Consider the following 19,137-nt stretch of genomic DNA (forward strand, 5'->3'; position numbering starts at 1 on the left):
TGTCACAATGCACGTCTGTCACAATACACTTCTGTCTGTCACAATACACTTCTGTCTGTCACAATGCACGTCTGTCACAATGCACGTCTGTCACAATACACTTCTGTCTGTCACAATACACTTCTGTCTGTCACAATGCACGTCTGTCACAATGCACGTCTGTCACAATACACTTCTGTCTGTCACAATACACTTCTGTCACAATGCATGTCTGTCACAATGCACGTCTGTCACAATACACTTCTGTCTGTCACAATACACTTCTGTCACAATGCACGTCTGTCACAATGCACGTCTGTCACAATACACTTCTGTCACAATGCACGTCTGTCATAATGCACGTCTGTCACAATACACTTCTGTCTGTCACAATGCACTTCTGTCTGTCACAATACACTTCTGTCACAATGCATGTCTGTCACAATGCACGTCTGTCACAATACACTTCTGTCTGTCACAATGCACTTCTGTCTGTCACAATACACTTCTGTCACAATGCATGTCTGTCACAATGCACTTCTGTCTGTCATAATGCACTTCTGTCTGTCATAATGCACTTCTGTCGCAAATGACAATGCACTTCTGTCACAATGCTCTTCTGCCACAATGCACTTGTCACACTTCTGTCACAATGCACTTCTCTCACAGTTGTCTTTTGTCACAATGCACTTCTGTCATAATGCACTTGTCAGTCACAATGCACTTCTGTCATAATGCACTTGTCAGTCACAAAGCACTTCTGTCATAATACCCTTCTGTCGCAATGCACTTCTGTCTATCATAATGCACTTCTGTCGCAAATGACAATGCACTTTTGTCACAAATGACAATGCACTTCTGTCACAATGCACTTCTGTCGCAAATGACAATGCACTTCTGTCACAAATGACAATGCACTTCTGTCACAATGCACTTCTGTCGCAAATGACAATGCACTTCTGTCACAATGCACTTCTGTCGCAAATGACAATGCACTTGTCACACTGCACTTCTGTCACAATGCACTTCTGTAAGCACATCAACAACCCACAACATGAAACCAACAAGCCACACACAGCATACATGTACAGAGCGGACAATCAGCTAACAGTTTGAGATACATACAATTCTATTATATATTTATAGAAGCAGCCGTCAAGCTTTGTTACAATGCGAAAAATGGCCCTTTTGACATGACCCCTCTATGTTGACTTAAGTACACCTATGGCGGTGAAAGAGTTAAACTGAAGGCTACACCCACACTCATACACACACATACTCACACACACCCTCACACACACACCCCTTCCCCTCACACACACACACACATACACACACGCGCACACACTCTCACATGTACAAACACACACACAATGCACACTCACACACACACACCTCATCATGGGTGAGGAGGGAGGGACAGTCAGCGGTGGGTTTGGTAAAGTTGGCCACCATGGCGGCCACAGCCACCTGTCGTGACCCGTCCGGCAGCACACATCCCGGCTGCAGTCATGTACATAACAAACACACACACACCACACTGGTTAGCCACAACATCATGATCATAATAATGTATGATAGTATGATAGTCGTGTTTGACTATGACCATCAGAACAGCAGAGGAGGTAACTGCTGTCCCGGTCATCTTGGCTAGAATTTGATTGTAGTGGAGAGTGTCTTGCCCAAGTTACAGCCCCACTCTCTCAGCCAAGAGGGTTTTAGGACAGTCGGCGTTGGCATGGTTCCCAAAGGCCAGCAAGCCCCCAAAGCTGCAGCACTAAGAACCAGTGCCATTTTGAATCCTAGCTTGAGATTCACAGTCCTTCACTAAAGACTAAGCTGTAAATGATTTCCCACTGCAACAGAGAAACCATCATTAATACAGCTGTCACTTTGCTGTTGGCCCAACTGTAAACTTATGTCAATCTGTGATATGAACTGAGTGCTGGGCCATGGACCATAATAATATACTGAAGCCAGCAGACATTAACCCCTTAACTGCCTTGTCCACTGAATTATCGGAGCTCTTGAAGGCTTCTGTGACGCCTACATCCATAAAATTGACGAAGGTATTCCATTAAAACTTTGCGCCTGTTTTAAAAGGAGAAATAACCTTGACTGATGTTGACAGGCTCAGGAAAGGTTCATAAAAGTGATTTGCTTCCTTTTCCAACTGATTGAGACATGCATTTCTTGTGAAATAATTTTTTCTCCAAAGAACTGAAACCGGCCTTTTTCAAAATGGCAACACCACAACTGTCTCACTCGCGATCCTATTCAACATTTATCATCGCTGGATGAACTTGAAATTATGAATGATGCAGAAAGTATGAAGAAGAGACCAAGGAAGATAATGCTGAAGAAGAAGACCAAGTTTTACTGCTCCTTTTTCTCTCTGTGTTGAGTGCTTGAGAATTTGTTTGCAGAAATATTCACAAAATATTATCAGCATGTAATAATTTCAATAAATACTTAACAAAATCAAAAGGTGAGTCCTTTTGTTTTATTTCCATGAGAAAGTAGAACTTATCATACATCAGTCTGTGTAATTTCATGCATGAATTCTCACAAGAAGAGAAGCTACAGTAGTTTTAGAGAACACTGTATTGACACAGCTTTTTTTTTTTCCCTCAGCATATGGAATACAGCTGACCATTTAACAAATGGCAGTCAAGGGGTTAAATAAAGCAATATGATCAGTGAGTCTTCACGACTGTTGCTCCATCTCTTTCAATCCCAAAGAAAATGAGAAAAACATGCACCTTCTCTCATGCTCTTCCCAAAAAGCTGTAAAAACATTACTTCCATGTTTGACAAAGATATGCACCCACCCACCCCCACTTTCTGAATCACTTGCATTGTGTGTAAAAGTGTGTATGTGTGTGCATGTGTGTGATGTCTGTTGTGCAGGCATCTGATTGTTTCTTTTTGTTTCAGTCTTTGTGTGTTTGTGTATAGGTGGAACTGTGAAATGTTTATATGCCCTGTATAATGTATAAGTTCAATTCAATAATACAAAATAAAAGAAAACTTTATCATCTCACACAAAGAAATTGTTGACACTCATAAAAAAGCGACATATATTTTAAAATAAACAAAAATATCTAAAAAGGTATACACATCACATCAACAGAACAACACAAAATTTTATCGAGCTTCCATGTTTCAATAAGAACACTAATTCATAATAAATACATACTCCCCTCCCCCCCACTCCCCAGCTCCCACCTCCCCCAACACACACACACACACCCCTCCCCAACTCCCACTCCCTCATCCTCCCCCCCCTTTCACCCCCCCCTCCTCACCACCACCACCCTTCCCACACATACACCCACACCCCACCCCAGCTTCCACCCTTCACACCCACAACCTCTTCAGCTCCCACCCCACTCACACCCACACCCACACCCTAAACAATACCTGCAGTCCAAAGCAGGCAGCATGTCCGTACTTGCCCTCCCTGGGGTGGAGGTCCAGGTAGAAGTAGCCCAGCAGTTTGTTGTCCTTGTGGTCCTTCACACTGTACTGGAAACACAGCAACACGACATGGACCGTCGTTCTGGGTAGTGTGTTTGTGGTGTGTTGTGTTTGCACCACAACATAGACCATTATTATGACAATAATGATGATAACAATGATGATTTAATTCATCATGTGCCTTTCCATGTAAAGTGCTCAGTTGGGCTGTGCAATGTAAATACCACATTTAAACATGCATTTACACACTGAAATGAAAAGCCCACATGCATAACCATTTACAGTCAGCCAACCAACCATTTAAATACAAATTTCAGTACACACACAAACACACACACACACACATACACACACACAATCATCACAGACTATGCACACTCATCATACATATCACAAGAAAAGCCTAAATAATGCAATATCATATAACAATACTTAAAAACCCAATCACAACACCTACAACTATTCCCGATATCACAATACCACACACCTAAAAACTATTCCTGATATCACATTACACAAAAACTATATCACAATATTGAAAATTCATTTCTAACTCTTAGCACCAGTCACAAATTTCACAATGCAATAAAAATCTACATTATACAGTGCAAACTTTAAAACAGTCACACCCTCTCCCCTCCCCACAACACATCACCACACAAGGAGCTCATTTGAATGCATCGTGCTAGGTGAAGTGGAAATAGGTGCGTTTTTAATTTCTTTTTAAAAGTTGAAAAACACTGGGTTTTTCTGAGGGACAGAGGCAGGGAGTTCTGGACTCTGGGAGCAAAGACAGAGAAAGATTCTGCCAAAGGTCTCATTCTGGGTAACATGATGTTTGTGCTGTGCTGTGTTGTGCTATGCTGCACTGTGCTGTGTTGTGATGCCCTGCGTTTAGCTGTGCCGTGTTGCACTGTGATGCACTGCATTACCCTGTACTGAAATGTTCTATGAAGCATTGTGCTGCGCTGTGCTATGCTGCATTGTGCTGTGTTGTGATGCCCTGCGTTTAGCTGTGCCGTGTTGCACTGTGATGCACTGCATTACCCTGTACTGAAATGTTCTATGAAGCATTGTGCTGCGCTGTGCTATGCTGCATTGTGCTCTGGTGTTGTGATGCACTGTGCTGTGCGGTGCTGTGTGTGGAGTGTGGTGGTGGTTATGTCGTGTTGTGTTGGAATGTGTTTTTTTGGGTGTTGGATTGGGTTATGGTCTTGTGTGGTGTGGTGTGGTGTGGAGTTGTTGTGTTGTGCGGTGTAGAGTTACATGGTGTGGTGGTGTGTCTCACGCACACATTTTCTCCTTTATCTCGAGAACTAGATCTGCACTGCGTCATAAAGCAACACAATCCCATTATCATTATTTCACCTCTTTTCTTTTCCGCCAAGTGGGGGATGGACAATTACAAGATATTTCACCCCATCCACAGTTTTAATCCGAAATGGGGAAGCAGGGAGGTTACTTGATACTTCTTGTTTATGAGCGAATTCACAGTTTTTAGCAGATGCAAGTGTGTACAAAGATGGTCTATCCAGCCACATCATTCTTGTCTTAAGCATGCAGCTCTGGTACATAAAATCCAAAACATGTAGGGACAGAGACAGAAGCCTACCATTTTGACGTCTTCATGCCACACGTCCGTGTCTCTGATCTCCGTGAACTTCAGGCCCAGCAGTTCCTGCAACAGCCAAACACATACATGTATACACACACACACACACACAGAGACACATACACACATAGATACAAACATACACACTCACGCAGACACAGACACAGACACACACATACATTACACACACACACACTCACACACATAAATACACACATAGACACAAACACACACACATAAAATATATACACATGTACACACACACACACATAAATACACACACAGACAGAAACACACACACACACAGAAATACTCTTAGCAACACAAACACAAACATACACGCCCTTCTGCACCCACACATGCATCTATGCACTCACCAAGTCTTCAACAACAGGAGAGAAAAAGAACACTAACAACAAACACAAGTTACAGAGTTATAACAAGAACAAAAAAAGCAATTCACCCTACACACACACACACATAAGGTCTGTAATCCTCCTTCCAACCTAGATCACTGTTTCTTCTTCTTCTTCTTCATTTGTGGGCTCCCACGTTCATTCATATGTACACGTGGGCTTTACACTTGTATGACTGTTTTTACCCTGCCATGTAAGCAGCCATACTCCGTTTTCAGGGTGGAGATCACGGTTTAAAAACAGATTATTCCATACACACAAACCCATTTGATCCTACCTTAACACTTGGTACCGCAAGTGCTGACTTATCCCTAACACACCCCTTTGCTCTCCTTGGACCAAGTGCAGATATTTCCACACTGCAGTGGACACATTCAGTTTCAGTTTCTTACCCATGTTGTCTTCTCACTTGGTACTTTTACAAGCTTGCTGGCTTTAGTCTCTGCATTGTTCGCCCATGTTTCCAAGGGGAATGAACATGCTTTTGATGATGTGTGCATTCTGTGAATGAAGAATGGCTTTCACAGTGCTCTCAGCTGCGGTTGGCTGGTCCACAGAAACTGCACTGCAGGTGCATCTGATGGGACACTAAGTGTCAGTTTCACTTTCAGTTTTTCAAAGAGGCATCAAAGCGCACAGACAAATCCATACACTCCACATCACATCCGTTAGGCAATTCCCTGACCATCAGCATAACCCAACGCTCTTTGTCAAGCCTTGAGTGCATGGATGTATAGTCAGAGTAGATTCCTTCTACAGAATTTACAACACTGGTTGCCATGGGTTCTTTTTCAGTGCACCAAGTGCGCGCTGCATACAGGAACTCAGTTTACCATCTCATCCGAATGACAAGACACTAATTTTACCAGTCAAACCTGGGGGAAAGGGTGAGACCAGGCTTCAAACCCAGACACTCAGACAGTACTGGAAGATAAACCAGGCCAGACCAGGCTTTAAACCCAGACACTCAGACAGTACTGGAAGATAAACCAGGCCAGACCAGGCTTTAAACCCAGACACTCAGACAGTACTGGAAGATAAACCAGGCCAGACCAGGCTTTAAACCCAGACACTCAGACAGTACTGGAAGATAAACCAGGCCAGACCAGGTTTTAAAGCCAGACACTCAGACAGTACTGGAAGATAAACCAGGCCAGACCAGGCTTTAAACCCAGACACTCAGACAGTACTGGAAGATAAACCAGGCCAGACCAGGCTTTAAAGCCAGACACTCAGACAGTACTGGAAGATAAACCAGGCCAGACCAGGCTTTAAAGCCAGACACTCACAGACAGCAAAAGCGTCTCAACCATTCTGTGTGCCAGGTGCGTGCTGCACACAGGAACTTGGTTAACCATTTTATCCAAATGACTAGACTCCCAGTTTAATTTTCCAGTTGTGGATGCTGTATTGGCAGATTAGCGTCTCAACCATCCTGCCACCCCACAAACCCATCCTCCACCTTATCCGAATGACAAGACGCCCAGTTTAATTTTCCAGTCACGGACACTGTATTGGCAGATAAACGTCTTCACCATCGTACCACCCCACACACCCATCCTCCACGCCCCACCCCCCCTCCCCCGCATCAGGTGTTAGTTACCTGATAGATGTGCAGCAGGCCATCAGTCACCACGGGCATGGGGAAGTACTCTTTCAGCACGTTGTGGTCCACAGAGAACTTGCGCTCCTCCAGGAGCAACATGTAGTAGCGCAGGTCCCACATGTTCACCTTGTCGTCGTTGGGGAAGCTGTACTTCTCACTCTGCAACACAAAAACAGAGATGCCAACCCCTGTCAAGTGTTTGTAGGAACTTCTTCTTCTTCATTCGTGGGCTGCAACTCCCACGTTCACAGTTTTCTAAGCGAAAAAGTATCCTTGCGTCCTTCTTCGATCTTACTAAAGCTTATGACCGAGTATGGCATAGCAGACTGTTATTTAAGCTGAAACAAACTGGTCTGTCGGGTCATGTTTATGACTATGTTAAATCCTTTTTAAGTGGGAGATATACAGTGGCAAAAGTGGGAGTAACTTTATCAACCTCTAGGCCTATAAACATGGGAATCCCGCAGGGTTCCATTATTTCTCCATTGTTGTTCAACATTATGCTTTATGATTTACATACATGTTTTTCATCATCTACCAAGCTGGCTCAATATGCTGATGATATTACTATATGGATTCAGACATCCTTGAGGAAAAGGACAAGCCTACATTACATCAATTATGTACAGAAACATTTTCAGGGTGAACTCGACAGACTGAGTAGCTATATGCAATCTAATGGTTTTGAGTTTTCTATAGAAAAAACACATTTGATCCTCTTTAATAATGGTTATAATCCCAGCAAACTACCATGATTTTTTTTTAGGAAGACGTGAAATATTTTTCAAGTCAGAAATAAAATTTCTTGGGATCCTATTTACTTCAAAACTAAACTGGAAGAAACACAATGATTCCATGGTGACTAAAGCAGTTAAAAGTTTAAATTTCTTAAAAATTGTAAGTCACTCTCCTTGGGGACAAGACTCCAAAATTCTTTTACATTTAGCGACATCTCTCGTAAGATCAAGATTGACCTACAGTCAAGAAATGTTCTTTTCTGCTCCGCCGACATTTCTAAAGAAGCTGCGAATAACTGACAGTAAAGCTGTGAAACTGGCTTTAGGGGTACCTGTGCATACTAAGACCTCAGAAGCCTATAAGCTTGCGGGTATTCTACCACTAGATGAAATCAGAAAATTAAGTTCTGCTAAATATATTGTGAGATGTACAGCAGTGGATGATTTTGAAGAATTAAATATTAGGTCTGATATTGATTTTCCAAAAAATGCACAAAATAATTCAAATCTACAAACCATTCGCACGTATGCGTCAGATATTTTAAATTCTTCAGACATTGATTTGCATGATATGGCACCTCGTGTTCTGGTGCCACCTGTCCCTCCCTGGGAGTTAACAAAAGCAAACGTCAACATATGTGCTTCTGACACAACAGAAGGAGAATCTCCACATATAATAGCAGCATCTGTCAGAATTGAATTAGAAGAAAATTTTGATTATCATTTAAAAGTTTACACTGATGGCTCGGTCCTGGACGATAGCAGTGCAGGATCTGCTTTTGTCATTCCTGACCTAAAAACAGAAAAATCATATTATTTAGGTAAGGGACATTCAATTTTTACAGCTGAATTGGTGGCCATCCTTATGGCTTTAAATCATCTTGTTGATATACCAATCATAGTAAGTAATATCCTATTTTGTGTTGATTCTCAATCGGTCTTAAAAGGTTTGCTCCTTTTTGAGAATAATCAAAGAGAAGATTTATTTTTTGAAATTAGGTATTTATTGCACTCCCTATCTGTGAAGGGTACAAATGTTGATTTTTGTTGGATACCATCCCACACTGGATTCCGTTATAACGACCAAGCAGACATATCATATAGATAGTATAAAAGTATATTGCCCATTGTCATACAAGGAAATAAGCAATATACTAGAAAGAGACTTTTATAGGTGCTTGAATTCAAGTCTAAAACCTCGTCAGTTGACTCTCTCAGACTTTGGTCCGATTCGCAGACCAATTCTGAGCTTAGCTCTCAGACTATTATCAAATTCATTACGGACCAAGTATTGTTCTAATGTCAAGTGTATATGCTTTAGTAACCTGACAATTGAGCATATAATTTTTCACTGTAGCTTGATGAAGCCTTTTGTACACGAAAGTGTGTCTTCACAAGTGACTGAGAACGTTGATGTTTTTGACTTTTTGCATTCATTATCAGTTGTTTCGCTTGTCAGTTTAACGACTTCTCTCTTACGAAGTCCTTTAAGTAATTTCCTGTAACTGTATTTAGAGGGCTTTTTGTTTTTGTTTTTTTGTTTTGTTTGTCTTCCAAATTTCACCCACATTTTTACCCTCATTTGCCCAGTTTCCCCCAACCCTCCATTCATCCACATCTCCCACCCCTTCTAACCGATAATACTCAGATGTATTCATAAATACTTTAACAAAATGTCTTCAATCACCGATATGTGTGACGGGACATTAAACAAAAATTCCTCCCTCCCACGTTCACTCATATGTACACAAGTGGGCTTTTACATGTATGACCCTGTTTACCCCGCCACGTAGGCAGCCATACTCCGTTTTTTGGGGTGTGCATGCTGGGTATATTCTTGTTTCCATAACCCACCAAACACTGACATGGATTACAGGATCTTTAACGTGCGTATTTGATCTTCTGCTTGTGTATACACATGAAGGGGGTTCAGGCACAAGCAGGTCTGCACATTGTTGACCTGGGAGATCAGAAAAATCTCCACCCTTTACCCACCAGGCGCCATTACCGAGATTCGAACCCGGGACCCTCAGACTGAAAGTCCTACACTTTAATCACTCGGCTATTGAGCCTGTCGTTTGTAAGAACAATCAGGCAATTTGGTAGGAACATTTCTGAATTTGGTAGGAACACTCGGACTCCGAGCCACATCAGCAAATGGATATTTTTCAGTTTGGCGAAACGTCTGTTCCGCAACTGCTTCTTTACAGCTGACACATCTGTGGCACTGTGTCACTTCCTTGGTCTTTGTTCGTCTTGTTTCTCACAATTGGAATCCATGGCTAACTTCTCTGTTTCCAGCCACTTGTTCTTTCCTTGCACTTCATAGCTAAATCAGCCGGACACGTCTGACTTTCACACATGATTACCATCTCCTCTCGGGACATTTCTGACTGTCATAAACAATTATTCTCTTCTCACCTCCCCTTTCTTGTACTCGAGGTACAGTTTGAATTCTTCGTCACGCAAAGGGTGCAGCACATTACTGGCTATCATAAATAATAATAATCTTTCTTGCCTCCTCTTTCTATATTCAAGGTACAGTTTGAATTCCTCGTCACACGGAGGTTGCAGCAAATAACTGACTAACATTAATAATTATTCTCTTCTCACCTCCTCTTTCTTGTACTTGAGGTACAGTTTGAAATCCTCATCATGCAGAGATTGCAGCACATTACTGGCTATCATAAAAACAACTATACTCTTTCTCACCTCTGCTTGTATTTGAGGTACAATTGAATTTGCAGGGCATAACTGGCTATCATAAATGATTACTCTCTTTCCCACCTCTTTTTTGTACTTGAGGTATAGTTTGAATTCCTCGTCACACAGAGGTCATAGGACATAACTGGCTATCATAAATAAATATACTCTTTCCTACCTCTTCTTTGTTGTACTCAAGGTACAGTTTGAATTCCTGGTCACGCAGAGGGTGCAGGACGTAACTGGCTATCATAAATAATTTCACACTTTCTCACCTCCTCTTTCTTGTACTCAAGGTACAGTTTGAATTCCTCGTCACGCAGAGGTCATAGGACATAACTAGCTATCATAAATAAATATACTCTTTCTTCTTTGTTGTACTCAAGGTACAGTTTGAATTCCTGGTCACGCAGAGGGTGCAGGACGTAACTGGCTATCATAAATAATTTCACACTTTCTCACCTCCTCTTTCTTGTACTCAAGGAACAGTTTGAATTCCTCGTCACGCAGAGGCTGCAGCTTTACAGCCAGGTCGCTGAGGAACGTGGACACATTCTCCGGCTTCTTCGCCATCCGCATGTCCAGGACAAAGGCCGCATGCGTTGGGAACCCCAGCAGCTGGGCTTTCTATGATGACAACACACACTGTGTCACTTTTTGTTTGTTCGGTGTTTTTTCAGGGTTTTTTTTTTTAAATTTTTTATGTCATTCTAAAGTCAGGAAAGAAAAAATTCTGTGGGACAGTAAACAAAAATTTCTAGGGACCATGGATGTGTATGTTTAACCATTAACATATATATAAACACACAAATGTCGACACATGTGCACACACACATACATACTCACTCACACACACAAAAACACATACACATCTGTATCACACACACCCACACACACTCATCTCCCCATCTACACATCCTCACACAAATACCACTCACCCCCCTCAGGCTCCCCCCACACATTACATCCCCCTCCCCCCACCCCTAGATACATATCACCCAACCACACCCCCACTTCTACACACACACACACATGCACGCACACACACATGCATGCACACACCCACACACACACACGAGCACACACCCACACATATCACTCAACCACAACCCCACCCTCACCTCTACACACACACACACACACACAGAGCTACACACATACTGCCCAACAACAATTTCATCCCAACCTCTACACACACACACACACACACACACACACACATACACACACAAACACACACACACACACAAACACACACAGCTACACACATACTGCCCAACAACAATTCCATCCCAACCTACACACACACACACACACACACACACATGCACACACACACACACCCCTACCTCATGTCGTAGTCGCACCAGCTCCTCCAGAATGGCGGTGTTCTCCTTCAGACAGCGGGAGTTAAAGGCTTTCTCCAGCTGGCGCCGGGTCTCAGGGTTCCGTGCCTTCTTCATGCATGGGAAGTAGTGGGGGTACTGCAGCGACACCTTGCACTTGCCTGCGTCTGTCTGTCAACATCATCAATGTACTGCATAGTCTTTACATTTACATTTACAGCTTAGTCTTTTGTGAAGGACTATAACTCTCAAACTAGGAGGCAAAATTGCACTGGCTCTAAGTGCTGCAGCCTTGGGGGGCTAACAGACCTTTGGGGAACCATCCCAACGCCAACTGTCCAAAAACCCTTTTGGCTGAGAGAGTGGGGATGTAACTTGGGCAAGACGCTCTCCACTATAATCAAATTCTAGCCCTGATAGTCGGGACAGCAGTTGCCTCCTCTGCTGTTCTGATGGTCACAGTCAGACATTACTGACTATCATACATACAAATACCTTTACACAGCTGAATCTTTTCTTCTTCTTCTTTTTCATATGCCCCAGAATTTGGGACTTTTTTTTGCTGATTTTTTTTTTTTGTTTTTGTTGTTGTTGTTGCCATATTTCAAAACTGTTGAATGATGATAGGGATGGTAACTTGGCTGCTCTGGGGGGTCCGTTTAGGTGTGGGACTACCTACAAGGCTGGGCTCTCATAACATATCCTGGCATCAACCAGGCTGACAGATACAGACACCTGCAGTGTTGGTCAGAAACTTTGGGCAGCACTTCCAAAGACGCATCCCTCGAATGCTTGGTCCCAGTCCTCAAATTTTGAGTCCTTAGCGTACTCAACTTGGGGTAGGAGCTGGTCATAGGCTGAAAAAACCCACCTCTAATGAGGACTGAACCCGCATCCTCCCAGTTGTCAGTCAGCAACGCTAACCACCTCACCACACAACCACTTCACCACAGCGGAAAACAAGGCTTATTATCTTGCGCAGTGACCAACCATACCATTAACAACAACCAAAAAAGTTTAGAAAGACTCAAACGGAACTGAAGTTGTGTCAGAAGGCACTGCTGATTCACTTTATACTCAGGATAAAGTATCTGCAGTCACACAGTAAAAAAGCATAAAAAAACGAAACAGCAAATCATCACAGTGTGAAAAGAAGAGAAAGGGAGTCTACAGATACATTCATATTTTACTCTTTTTTTTTTTGACTCACTTGTGTAAACAAAGTGAGTCTATGTTTTAACCCGGTGTTCGGTTGTCTGTGTGTGTGTGTGTGTGTCCGTGTGTCTGTGGTAAACTTTAACATTGACATTTCTCTGCAAATACTTTGTCAGTTGACACCAAATTTGGCATAAAAATAGGAAAAATTCAGTTTAAAACAATATTGCACCTCTGGGATGGGCACAAAAAAATAAAAAAGAAGCTTAATTATATGCAAACTGCATTTACTGTCATATTTAGATTTTTTGTATTCTCTAAACTTGGCACTTTGACCTCTTATTCTGACACAACAACAAGAAGAGTCATTATTATGATTTTTTGTTCAAACAGGAACTTCTTTTGCTAAGCATGGAATTTTTATTTATTTTGCAAACGTTTTGGTGCAGAGAGTAAAAAAGGGAAATTACTCTGTAATTAATGCTAGGGGATTTAATTTATCACAAGCGAGTCTTGAGGGCCTTGCCTCTCTTGTTAAGTTATAATGTAATCAAATGCAAAACTGAAAAAAAAAGAGAGAATGTTCAAGGAAATGACAAAGCTTCATTCAAATTTACCATCATATTATTGTATTTATTGCACCTTTTGTCACAATTTCTCTCTGGGAAATTTGGGCTGCTCTTCCCAAGGAGATCGCATCACTGTAATGTAATTGTTTTGAAGAAAAAGCTTGACCATGACAGAATGAGCGTGTCATACTTACTCGGTCCAGATTTTTCAAGAAATCCTCTGGAACACCAACTGAAATGAAATATACACATGTATATATCAATACAGATCATACACACACATATACAATGGATAATCAGTCAAAAGTGATCCCTGTAGTAAAACATGGAAATCACTGATTTCTTAATACATAATCCTTCAGTATTTCTATAACAATCTGTTCTTGTACATATAGACCAAACTAGATAAGAGATCACACTGATACCTGGATCACACTGTTACTGTGATCTTTATCAATCAATAGACCATAGTTAACATCACTATGGTGGAGCAGCAAATCAAAACATAATGATGGGCCAAAATCAAAAGCTTTTACAAAAACGGTTCATTCTTTTAATGATCTTTAAGGAGTTTAAAAAAAAAAAAAAAAGGGATGTCATCTTTTATAAATTCTTAAAAACTTTAAAAACTTGTCTGAACCCTGCTGTCATCACCACCACTATCATCTCCAACGAAGTGAAAAGACACACAATGCAATACAATACAATACACCACACCACAGGCACAACACAACCAAACCCAAACTAACACAAAACAACACAAGACACACCACACCACAAAACAACCCAATCCAATGCAATACCCCAAAAAATTACAACACAGCACAACACAACACAATAAAACACTCCACACACAACCTAACCCTTTACAATATACCATCAACCCAACCCAACCCAACCCACCCTAAAAGCCACACCACAATTTAACCCTACCCAACATCATACAATACATCAGAACACACCCCAACCCAACACAACAGAAATGAACATGATACACCACACTGAACCACAACCCAATCCAATACAACTCAATATAACATGACACAGCACAGCACAGCACAACCCAACCCAAAACAACTGAGTACAACATGACAAACCACACCACACCAGACCCCAACCCAACACAATACAACTCAATACAACATGACACAACACACCACGCCATAACTCAACCCCATACAAGTTGCAACTCAATAGAATATGACACACCACACCATAACCCAACCCAACCAAATGTAACTCAACAGAAAATGACGCACCACACTACACCACCACACATACTATAACCCAGTCCAACCAAATACAATTATCTAACAGAAAATGGCACACCACACTACACCACATTACACCACCACACATACTATAACCCAGTCCAACCACATACAATTATCTAACAGAAAATGGCACACCACACTACACCACAACCCACACCATAACTCAACCCAACTCAATAGAATATGACACACCACACCACACTACATTACATCACACCACACTGAACACAACACACCACCCAACCCCTCCACATCACACACAACACTGCATCGCACCACACCATACCACACCATACCACACCACAACACCACACTGCACCAGACCACACCATTTCGCACTGCACCACACCACACCATACCATAACCCAACCCAACTAAATATAATTCAACAGAAAATGACACACTACACTATACCACAACACACACCATAACCCAACCCAACTCAACAGAATATGACACACCACACCACACCATAAACCAACCCACCTCTATAGAATATGACACACCACACCACAATAAACACCACACCGTACCACAACACCACAGTACACTACACCACACCACACCAGACCAGACCACAATGCAATACACCACACCACACAACACCACACCACAATAAACACCACCACAGCACACCCAACACCACACCACACCACACCACACTGAACACCACACCACACTGAACACCACACCACACTGAACACATACAACACCACCCCACCCCAACCCACCCCACCCCACACTGAACACCACACCACACCACCACACCCCACACTGAACACCACACACCACCCCACACTGAACACAACACCACACCACCCCTCCCCACACTGAACACCACACCACACACCACCCACCCCACCCCACACTGAACACACCACACCACACTGAACACCATACAACACCCCACCCCACCACCCCACACCACACTAAACAACCCACCCCAACCCACACTAAACACCACACCCCACCCCACCCCACCCCAAACTGAACATCACACCACACTAAACACCACACCCCACCCCACACTAAACACCACACCACACTGAACACCATACCATACCACGCCACACACACTGAACACCACCCCACCCCACCCAGAACACACCCCACCAAACACACTAAACACCACACCACACCCCACCACACCACACTAAACACCACACCCCACCCCACACTAAACACCACACCACACTGAACACCATACCATACCACGCCACAGACACTGAACACCACCCCACCCCACCCAGAACACACCCCACCAAACACACTAAACACCACACCACACCCCACTGAACACCACACCACACCACACTAAACACCACACCCTACCCCATCCCACCCCACACTGAACACCACACCACATCACACCACCCCACCCCACCCCACACTAAACATCACACCACACCACCCCACACTAAACACTCCACCCCACCCCATCCCACCCCACACTGAACACCACACCACACCACCCCACCACACACTGAACACCACACCACACCACCCCACCCCACACCACACTAAACATCACACCACACCACCCCACACTAAAAATCAGACCCCACTGCACCCCACACCACACTGAACACAACACCACCCCACAACACACTGAACACCACCCCAAACCCCACCCCACACCACACTGAACACACCACACCACACTGAACACCACCCCACACCCCACACCACATTGAACACACCACACCCCACTGAACACACCACCCCACACCACACTGAACACCACCCCACCCCACCCCATACCACACTGAACACCACACCACACCACACCCCACACTAAACACCACACCACCACCACCCCACCCCACACCACACCCCACTGAACACACCACACCACACTAAACACCATACCACACCCCACACCACACTGAACACACCACACCCTACACCCCACTGAACACACCACCCCACCCCATCCGACACTGAACACACCACACCACCCCATCCCACCCCACACTGAACACACCACTCCACACAACACTTAACACACCACACCACACCACCCCAAACCACACTGAACACACCAACCCACCCCACACTGAACACCCCACCCCACACCACCCCACACTGAACACCACCACACACCCAGTTCCTCTTCAGTGAACTCCAGCACAGTAATGTCCTCGTTGAGGTTCTTGCTGTAATCAATGGACAGGTCGCTTATGCGTTTCTTCAGCTCCTTCATCTTGGTCTGCACCTCCTTCTGCAGGTGGAGGCCTGCAGACACACACACACACACATACACACACACACACACACACACAAACACACACACATTATTATCATTATGTAGACTTTCTTTGGGGGTACTCATGCGCATCCATAAACTGTGGGGTTTTTTGTTGTTGTTTTTTGGTTTTTTTAAAGTCTAATATCACTGATAGTGAAAAGACGCTAAACTAAAGGACGAACACACACACACACATCAATATCAGTATGTAGACTGTTTCTCAGGGGGATCTCACACACATCCATAGACTGTATTGTATTGTGTTGTACTCTATTTCTCTTTTTGTCACAACAGATTTCTCTGTGTGAAATTCAGGCTGCTCTCCCCAGGGAGAGCGCGTTGCTACACTAAGAGCGCCACCCTATTTTCTGTATTTTTTCCTGCCTGCAATTCTTATTTGTTTTCCTATCGAAGTGGATTTTTCTACAGAATTTTGCCAGGGACAACACTTTTGTTGCCATGGGTTCTTTTACATGCTGCACATGGGACCTCGGTCTATCATCTAATTAGAATGACCAGTGTGTCCAGATAACCACTCAAGGTCTAGTGGAGGGGAAGAAAATACTGGTGACTGTGTGACTTGAACCAGTACGCTCAGATTCTCTTGCTTCCTAGGCGGATGCATTACCACTTAGCCAACACTCCACATGACTCCACAAGACTGTCTTGAGGCCAGCATACACACATATCATTATCAGTATGTAGACTTTTTCAGGGGGAAATCACGTGCATCCATTGACTGTGTCTTAATGGAACCTCACAAGCAAAAAGAAGACATCAGTACAAGACTGTATCTTAGGGGAACCTCGCACGCATCCACAGACTTGTGTCTTTGGGGGATCTCACAGGCATCAAGAAAAATGAACACACGGACTGTATTTAAGAGTGTGTGTGTGTGTGTGTGTGTGTACGTGTACGTATGTGTGTGTGTTCAAAACTGTGTTTACGGTTGCATTCAAGCACATGCACAACTGTGTACATGTGTGTGTGTGTGTGTGTGTGTGTACGTGTACGTATGTGTGTGTGTTCAAAACTGTGTTTACGGTTGCATTCAAGCACATGCACAACTGTGTACGTGTGTGTGTGTGAAGAAGACAATTTCTGTTGAAAATTTGCTTTGTTTTGACTCTGAATTCTAAAGTCTTATGTTACATTACATTTCCCTATTAGACCTGACCTTGCATAGGTCAGGCATCTATCTGCCCCTCTCTCCCTTCTTTTATGGAGCAGTATACATGGTATGAATCAGTCTGCACGCTTTGACAACTCCCGGAACTGAAACTGCTGAGTCAGTGCTGTGAACAAAAACCACAGTTGCTTCGCCACCCTACGTCCCTTTTCAAAGCAGGGGAGTACTCCCACGCAAGCTGCTCCAAGCTTGTGTGCAGTTCAACCGTAGCCAGCTTCATGTATACACTGATCAAATGGCTTGCATGCATGTGTGTTCGTTTAATTGCAAGCTCTATCTCTCTCTCTGCAACAGAAAGAGGGAAAGAGAGAGAGAGAGATAATGTGTGTGTGTGTGTGTGTGTGTGTGTGTGTGTGTGCGCGCGCTCGTGCGTGTGCATGCGTGCGTGCGTGCGTGTGTGTGTGTGTGTGAAAGAGAGAAACTGTGTTTTTCTCTATGTGTTTCTGTGTGTATGAGAAAGAGAGAGAGAGAGAGCATGTGGTGTGTGTGTGTGTGAGAGAGAGAGACAAAGAGAGAGAGATTGTGTGTGTGTGTGTGTGTGTGTGTTCGTTCAAGTGTGTGCATGTGTATGAAGAAGGCAGTTGTGTTGTGCTTCACTGCATCCTGTTCTTTTTCACAGCAGTGACATCTGCTGAAAGCTGCTCCATGCTTTGTTCAGAAGACATGTATGCAGCTCAAATATCACCAGCTTATGCACACACTTTGCACAATCAGTATTTCAACATGATCATTTACCACAGAATGATTCAGAAATGGACACAAGCAAATATGATGTGCAGAGACTGAGTGACAAATAAGAGATGTGTGTGTGTGTGTGTGTGTG

At 43.4% G+C, this 19,137-nt stretch overlaps 1 protein-coding gene across 3 annotated transcripts in view; it reads right to left on the reverse strand.

The window, feature by feature from the left end:
* The window catches only part of LOC143295434 (thimet oligopeptidase-like), a 41,515-nt gene that overhangs the window by 16,375 nt on the left and 6,003 nt on the right, over positions 1 to 19,137 (reverse strand). For all 3 annotated transcript variants that reach the window (XR_013057015.1, XR_013057016.1, XM_076607129.1), the window contains exons 4-11: positions 16,981 to 17,112; positions 13,798 to 13,835; positions 11,883 to 12,050; positions 10,996 to 11,160; positions 7,091 to 7,252; positions 5,072 to 5,137; positions 3,403 to 3,507; positions 1,375 to 1,482 (exon numbers count right to left, since the gene is read on the reverse strand). Coding sequence is in view for 1 of the 3 variants with exons in the window: in XM_076607129.1 (XP_076463244.1) it covers positions 1,375 to 1,482; positions 3,403 to 3,507; positions 5,072 to 5,137; positions 7,091 to 7,252; positions 10,996 to 11,160; positions 11,883 to 12,050; positions 13,798 to 13,835; positions 16,981 to 17,112 (944 nt within the window). In the remaining 2 variants the exon portion in view is untranslated. The remainder of the gene's footprint in view (positions 1 to 1,374; positions 1,483 to 3,402; positions 3,508 to 5,071; positions 5,138 to 7,090; positions 7,253 to 10,995; positions 11,161 to 11,882; positions 12,051 to 13,797; positions 13,836 to 16,980; positions 17,113 to 19,137) is intronic.

This window comes from Babylonia areolata, chromosome 20, assembly GCF_041734735.1.
Source record: "Babylonia areolata isolate BAREFJ2019XMU chromosome 20, ASM4173473v1, whole genome shotgun sequence".
Classification (NCBI taxonomy): Eukaryota; Metazoa; Mollusca; class Gastropoda; order Neogastropoda; family Buccinidae; genus Babylonia; species Babylonia areolata.